The sequence below is a fragment of the Acanthisitta chloris genome, unplaced genomic scaffold, assembly GCF_000695815.1.
Source record: "Acanthisitta chloris isolate BGI_N310 unplaced genomic scaffold, ASM69581v1 scaffold26033, whole genome shotgun sequence".
In the NCBI taxonomy this organism is placed as follows: Eukaryota; Metazoa; Chordata; class Aves; order Passeriformes; family Acanthisittidae; genus Acanthisitta; species Acanthisitta chloris.
The window spans coordinates 23,858-31,754 of NW_008665884.1; the positions used below are offsets into that span (position 1 = coordinate 23,858).

Sequence of the window (7,897 nt, forward strand, 5' to 3'; positions counted from 1 at the left end):
GTTAGGTTCTTTTTCTTTACTCTTCACAATTGATAGTTTATTATAAGTATTCCATGAAGTGAATTTATTTGACATATGTGCTTCTACTTAACTATCCAGGAAGAACTCATAGATCCAACCAAGTGACTGCTCCAGAGTACGTGTTCCTCATTTCTGAACTGGCAGGAGAGCAACGATTTGCATCTATAGTTGCAAAGAGACTGGAGAGCTTGGTAAGATGTCTTCACAATTGATAGTTTATTATAAGTATTCCATGAAGTGAATTTATTTGACATATGTGCTTCTACTTAACTATCCAGGAAGAACTCATAGATCCAACCAAGTGACTGCTCCAGAGTACGTGTTCCTCATTTCTGAACTGGCAGGAGAGCAACGATTTGCATCTATAGTTGCAAAGAGACTGGAGAGCTTGGTAAGATGTTTCAAGAGGTCTGAGCCTTCATTTGAGAAAAGTACAACTTAGATTTCTTTGCCATGAAACAGAATTTTAATACAATTATCTCTCACAGGGAGCTCTCACCCATGGGGACAGAAGGGCCACAGAAACTCGAGACCTCAGCAGATTCAACTTTGACAACAAGGTGACAGTTCTGTTTCTGTTGGAAAACTTGTGCTGTGGTGCTTACTCCACAGATGACCTGTTGGGGAGGGAGTTCTTCCCTCTCCCATGAAGTGTTTTCCTTCTCACTGTCCCTGATGGAAGGGCTTGCTGAGGTAGCCACTAAACATTCTTAATGCTGTTTGCAAAGCTAAATGGAACACACGTGCATAAATCACTTTTCTGCCTTGCAAATGACCAAAGTTTTGAGTAAATGATGTGTGTCCTTTCAGTCACAGCTGAAAGATTCATTTGGCAATGCTAATTAGAAATTAAGACCAGTCTGGTTTCAATTATAAACTGCACTACACAAAGGGAATAACCAATTTCCTTTACTGTTGCAGAGTGAAAGATTTTATTGTGAGTTCCTAATACTTGTTAAACCACGTGTGCTTGGGGCTGAGGCACAGACACTGATCACACTGACAGAGCAACTTTCTTTCCTTGCACAGTATGGCAGAAATGCTTTGGAGATTGTTATGAAATCTATTGTGAACTTGGACTCCCCAGTGGTCTCACCTCCTCCTGATTTCCCTGGAGACTTCTTCAAAGGTAAGATAATTCACTGCATGCAGTAGCTGCCTTTTGATCCTGCTCCAGGATGCAGAAAATGCAAATAATTATAGAGCTATAAAGCTTTGCTGTTTAAACTGATCAGCTGAGACAGAAGGGAATGACACCCAGGGAGAGTCTGTGCACATTGCCTGAATGTTGAAGTTCATGTATGAAACAAGATCTGTGAACTCCCAATATAAGGAATGTTCTGTGTCTGCTTGGCCAAGTGTGAGACACAGTTCTTCAACTTCATTTCTCTGTTAGCTTTTGTAATGCCTTGTTCTCATGCCTGGTGCCATTGGTGATTTTCCTTGCCTGTGCTTCCTGGAGGAACAGAAGGCAAAGTTCTCTTGCTTATTGATGTATTGGGTAGAAATTGCAGTGATGTATTTGAGGGGTGTCAAAGGGTTGGAATTGGATCCTATTGCTAAAGAAGCTGTTACTGCATTGGGTTATTTTTAGATGGCAAAGCAGCTATGATCTAACTTCTTCCTTTTTTCTAGATGTCCGTCAGGGATTGATCGGTGTAGGCTTGATCAATGTGGAGGACAGATCTGGAATACTAACGCTGGATAAAGGTAGTTGTGTGTTCAGTGCATCTTTGGGATGTCCCTAGGAATATCCTGTGTCACGACAGTGGATTCTTAGCAACAGGACAGAACTTGTAACTAGCTAACAAGTGACTTTATTGAGGAACTTAATGTTTTCTCTGTGTTAGGAACTGCAGTGATAGGACAAGGGGTAAATGGGTTCAGACTGAAGGAGGGAAAGTCTTGGTTGGATGTGAGAAAAAGGTTTTCTCCCTGTGAGGGTGGTGAGACACTGTCCCAGGTTGCCCAGGGATGTGGTGGCTGCCCCAGCCCTGGCAGTATTCAAGGCCAGGCTGGATGAGCCTTGAGCAACTTGATCTAGTGAGGAGGTGTCCCTGCCCAGGGCAGGGGGTTGGGACTGGATGATCTGTAAGGTCCTTTCCAACCCTTAAATCTTCATTTCTGAAAGAGTGGACTCAAGTAGTTGAAAGACTCTGAATACTGATTGAGAGCTGCTTGTTACCACCCTGAATCTTTGTCCTGATCTGTGTATTTCTCTTTTCAAGATTATAACAACATAGGGAAATTCCTGAACCGAATTCTGGGGATGGAGGTCCATCAGCAGAATGCTTTGTTCCAGTACTTCTCTGACACGTTGAACGCAGTCATTCAAAATGCTAAGAAGAATGGAAGATATGACATGGGCATCTTAGGTGAGTAAAGAATATCCCAGTGCTCTTGTACTTCAGTGAGGACAGAAACAGGGTAACTCTCTCCTTCCCTGTGCAGATTTGGGCTCTGGAGATGAGAAAGTAAGGAAGGCAGATGTTAAGAAGTTTTTAACTCCTGGATATTCTACCTCTGGCCATGTAGAGCTGTACACAGTAAGTTAATTCTGGATCTTCCTCATAAGAACTATTAAAACTTGCTTGCCAGTAAGTTTTTACAACATGTTTTGTTCCTCTGTAACTATGTTCAAGTCTGTTCCCACTCAAGTGTCCCTGCTTGGCTCTCTTGTAGATCAGTGTGGAGAGAGGAATGTCTTGGGATGAAGCAACAAAGCTCTGGGCAGAACAGACAGGCCCAGATGATGGATTTTATTTATCACTACAGGTGAGATCTTTCTGTTTCTTGAGTTATGTTCAGAGAAGTTTTGGGGGGCTAACCCGAAAAATTTACTGTTCAATTGGGTAAAATACTTTCAGTCTTGCATTAAAATTCATTTTAAATTTGTTTCCAATGCTGAGTATGAAGAGCTCCTTTTTAACTGTCAGGATTTTTTCTGATAGGTACATGAGCCCAAATTAATAGCTGCTATTTCACCCTGCATCAGGACAGCAGATGCTTCCACTGTGAGGAAAAGCTGTGAGCTTGATGTGGATTAGCAGTGCTGTCTTCTAAATGTGTATTATTGCTCCTGGTTGTATTGTTACACACTTCTACTACTCTGTAAAGAACACAGTATAGAATCAATTGTGGTCATGATGTCATCGTGCTGAAACTTAACAAGTGTTTCCTCTTTTCCAGATAAGAAATAACAAGAAAACAGCTATTCTAGTAAAAGAAGTGAATCCTAAAAAGAAGCTTTTTTTAGTATACAGACCAAATACTGGGAAACAACTCAAGTTAGAAACATGTGCAGACCTGAAAAAGAGATACAAGAAGGTAACCATTAACAGGTGTTTTTTTTTTAAAAAGCTGTAAGAACTCTGTGATCAGGTTGATTATTAGCAAAGCTCTAAGATCCTGCTCTTCTTACTGAGGTTCTGCTGTGTTCCAGCATTTTGCTCATCCTCTGAGATGGCATTTCCATGGAATAGCCTGAAATTATGATCATGTGTGATACTGGAGCTCTGTACACCACCTTGGTGGTGCTCCAGCTTTCTCATAGTGATGACCAAATGGCTCTTATGTTATTTTTCACTTGATTCCCACTCTGACTCTTCCAGGTCCCTTCTGAAGATGCTCTGCCACACTGGTTGGAGCAGTACAATTCCTCTGCTGACACCTGCACCCATGCCTACTGGTTAGTGTCTCTGTGCTCACAAGGCCTTTGAGCTGTTGGCCTAAACTGCTTCATCACTACTTCTATTACTCATGTGAAGTCTTGTGTTTCTTGTTTAAAAGAAATTCACAGAATCATAGAATTTAGGGGTTGGAATGAACCTTACAGACCATCTAGTCCCAACCCCCTGCCCTGGGCAGGGACCACCTCACTAGATCATTGTCCCATGACTAGTCAAATGACCCAACTTCTGAGTGAAAATACCAAGATTTACACTTGCCCCAAAGTCCTAATCCATTAGATGAGTGCTAATATAAAAATTACACTCAGTAGAAGTATAATGACCCAGGAGTAGCTTGTGCTTGTGTCTCGATCTTATCTGTTATTATGGTCTGATAGTTCAAGTGTTATTTGGGGAGGAAAATGTTGAGACTTCATGTAGAGGTGAGATGGATGTCAGAAACAGCTGTTCTTGTGCTGCCTCTTGTGTGTGTGAACTCAGCTGAAGGCTAAATTCCTGAGGAACAGGAGAACTGGTGGAAGTTTCAGATTAGTGCTGGAGTTTCTGAAACACACTGGTCAGACAACAGCTCCCTGTGACACTCCTGTTCTCAGGTGCCCTAAGAGGTGGTGTCTTTGGCTCAAAGCTCTGTACACTTTGGTCCTAACTAGCCCAACACTTCCCAGAGCTTTACCATTAGCTGTGAGTAGAGCATCCTTCCCTTACTTGCAGCCCTTGCTCAACTCTGACTACAGCTTAAAGAATTTCAAATCTTATTTCTCATGAAATTGGACACCTTATTTGCAGAATTCTTTTCTGAGAGCTTTTTTCCCCTCTCTCTGCAGGAGAGGCAATTGCAAGAAGGCAGGGCTGGGCCTGGTGTGCGAGGTGGGACTGCGCTGCAGGACCTACTACGTGTTGTGTGGCTCAGTGCTGAGTGTGTGGACAAAGGTGGAAGGTGTTCTGGCCTCTGTGAGTGGCACCAACGTGAAGATGCAGATAGTTCGCCTGAGGACAGAGGATGGGCAGAGGATTGTAGGTGAGTGCATGCTCTGTGCCTTTTTTTTTCCCCCCCCTTGGAGTAGAAGAGTGGTGTAACTTACAAGTATAAAGATGCTTACAAGAGAACAGGCTCATCAGTGTTGTTGGGGAGGGGCAGAAGTTACAGCTGTTGACATCTGTAGTTCAACTGTGTAATACAAACTGTTTTGAGGCAGGGTGAAGAAGGAAGATTTTTTTTTTTTTCTTTTAGCCAGGCGTTGGGACTCATTCTCTTAGCTCTTTTGATTTGTGAGGAGCAAAAATAATCATACTCAACCTGCTCCAACCAAGCTGCCTTGAAATCATAATGGCTCCACTTCTGGCAGAGAATAGTAGGCCCTTGAAATAGTTGTTTTCCTGGGGTTTGAGCTCCTGAAAGTGATGCGTGTAATCAGTAGTTGAGAATGACTTCAAGATGATTGTCTTGTCTTTTTGCTAAGCCTCTTAGTGAAGCTCTCAGAGGTACCTCAGAGCTGAAAGCTCCATTTTTTAAATGAGGACTTCCTGGGGATAAGCAGTATCATGTCAGCTCCTCCTGTAGTAGAAGTTTTCCAAGATGCTGCAACTAGTTTTTTCCATATTTAAACTGATGGTGATGTAACATCTGTGAGACTAGAAAAGCAAAAGCAGCTGACTTCTTGTTTCACGTGACAGTGGGTGACATGAGAACAAAATCTGTCATCAGGGGCAACTTTTCTCCTGCTTCACAACCTAAAGGATGTGGTTACTAAAACCTCCAACAGAGAAGCAGAACTTATGGCCGTGTTGGCTAGACTTGGTCTACAGGTCACTGTTGACTTGCCTAAACCAAGTGGTGGAATCATCACGCTGAGGTTTTATTGAGCAGAACTGTTTGTGTGCTTCTGAACCATTGATGTGTTGCTGTTTGCAGGTTTGATCATTCCTGCAAATTGTGTGTCTCCCCTCGTGAACCTCCTGTCGACGTCCGACCAGTCGCAGCAGCTGGCGGTGCAGCAGCAGCAGATCTGGCAGCAGCACCACCCCCAGAGCATCACCAACCTCAGCAATGCCTAAGGGGACAAGCTACAGGTGTAGACTTTTTGGTGTTTGAGGAAAAGGCTGTAAAAGCATATCACTTGCATAAAAAATCAGGGACAGATTCCAAAGAAAAAAAAAAAATTATAACTTTTTCAGTTCAGTTGTGTGCTCTCAACTACTTTGGGAATAAAGAGATCTAAAAGGTTGGTAGAACTGAAAGCCAGCAGTTGTTTATGGTGGTGCATCTGTCTTTCCTTATGCTCTCTGTAGTGCTTCCTGTTTGCTTTTACTTTTGGCCTTTTAAGCTACAAAACCACAATTTGTTTGAAAATGCTTGAAAAATCCCCAAGCAGGCTTTATTTTTCTCTCGTCATACAGTGCTCAGGGTTTAACGCAGTGCATCGATGCCATTGCTGTGGGAGATCTCCTCGAATGCATGTATTGAGTATATATATAAGAAACTATATATTGGGTTTTTTCTCTTCAATTTATGAGTTTATAAAAGCATGAAACCTCGAGGTTGCACATCATGCATTCAGGTTCCTTCCCAGTTTCTGTTTGACAGTGCATGTCTTTGGAAACGGGCATGGACAGGATGAACACACAGGACAGGAATTTGGAGAGAAACACAATCTTAGTTGTACAGCATTGGTTATTGCATTTTTTTATAGTGTTTATACCCAGGTGTTGCATTTTTTTTTCCTGGTTCTCTCCTGGGGGGGTTATATATTTGAGTCTACAACATGTTCTTTTTTTTTTTTTTTGTGATAAAACATCTTAAATTAAAATTAGTTCCTTTTTAATGTATTAATGGTATTCCTCATGTGTACTGCAAGGATGGCTGGATGCCTCTTTTTCCTTTGACTGAAGCATTTCCTTAATCTGAGGTGGTTCTGGAAACTGAAGTGCAAATTCACTTCCATCTCGCATACAATCTTCTATTTTTTACTTCATTAACGTAATTTAATTTGTCATTTGTAAGATGAAACCTTACTTGAGCTGTAAATTAGAGAATGGGAAACACTTGAGGGTTCCGCTGTATGTGCTGTTTCTGTTACCCAGTAACTTGAATACTGTTTAATATGTTGTAAGACATTGTAGAGTTTATCTGGAGCTGTTTAAAAACACAAAAAAAAAAAAGAAATTGTAATGTACAAATGTGAATAGTCACTTATCTATAATATGGGTAAGTTTTGTTTTGCCTATAATAGTAGATGTTTATAAGAAAGTGAAGGACAATGTTTGTCATTTCTTGCTTGCACAGGTTGCACTATTGAAAAATTGAGATTGTATAAACCTGTCCAAAAAAAAAAAAAAACCAACAAAAAATCAAACTACAAGATAATGATCTTGTAGATGTTAAATAAAAGTTATTGTACTAACAAGAAGTGGAGTCTTGTTTAGGGAATTACTGTATTCCAAAAAAAACTAACAAGTCTGTACAATTGGAAGTGGACAGGACTTGGCATGTTCCAGGCTGCTCTAACCAGACTTGTGTCCTGCAGCCCAAACCTCTGGGCTGAGCTCTCTAACGAGGCAAGAGCTAAACTCAGTTTGGAGCTCAATGTGTATCTGAGGGAGGGCTGAGCTGCCAGCTGTGTGTGGCACCTCTAAGTCAAGGGCAGAAGGAGTTTCTCCAGAAGTAACAGGGCAGAAGTTGTACAACTTCAGGCTGAAGTGTGTTCCCTTCCAGGAATTGTCACTCGAGGCTGTTCCTGTTGCCTCTCCCAGTAGCCCAGTGCAGTCCCAGCACCTGCTAGACAGGGAGGGAAGTTCTTTGCTTCCCTCAGCTCCAGCCTGAGCTGCCTAGGGGGTGAATCCCCTTCTCACACTTTGTGGCTGGTTGGAAATACACATCTGGGATGAATCCTCTGCTCCCTGTTGTGTGGCACCTGCTGCATCTCTGTCAGGCCCTGGAATGCAGGTGGTAGGTGTTGGGAGTGAGGGAGTTGTGCTGTCAGAGCAGTGGGAGCTGATTGTGCCCTGGCAAACTGCAGAGCACAGGCTGTGGGGGAGGATGTTCCTGTGTTCCATCCCCACTGTTGGATGTATTTGGCAGGGATGGGATGGAGAAGTGTGTTGACAGATTACTACTGCAGCAGACAGCGAAGCAAAGTGGCAGTAACAGCAAAGCTGTGTGTGAACTTCCCTGTCTCTGGTTTTTCATT

At 42.4% G+C, this 7,897-nt stretch overlaps 1 protein-coding gene across 1 annotated transcript in view; it reads left to right on the forward strand.

Moving 5' to 3' along the window:
• Window positions 1–7,117, forward strand: part of SBNO1 (strawberry notch homolog 1 (Drosophila)) — a 25,532-nt gene extending 18,415 nt beyond the window's left edge. Inside the window, exons 21-31 of the mRNA XM_009071923.1 lie at window positions 100–212; window positions 510–581; window positions 1,051–1,150; window positions 1,657–1,731; window positions 2,250–2,396; window positions 2,473–2,567; window positions 2,704–2,796; window positions 3,211–3,348; window positions 3,633–3,709; window positions 4,535–4,728; window positions 5,623–7,117. Coding sequence (XP_009070171.1) covers window positions 100–212; window positions 510–581; window positions 1,051–1,150; window positions 1,657–1,731; window positions 2,250–2,396; window positions 2,473–2,567; window positions 2,704–2,796; window positions 3,211–3,348; window positions 3,633–3,709; window positions 4,535–4,728; window positions 5,623–5,765 — 1,247 coding nt within the window. The 3' untranslated portion in view covers window positions 5,766–7,117. The remainder of the gene's footprint in view (window positions 1–99; window positions 213–509; window positions 582–1,050; window positions 1,151–1,656; window positions 1,732–2,249; window positions 2,397–2,472; window positions 2,568–2,703; window positions 2,797–3,210; window positions 3,349–3,632; window positions 3,710–4,534; window positions 4,729–5,622) is intronic.
• The last annotated feature ends 780 nt before the right edge of the window (window positions 7,118–7,897 follow it).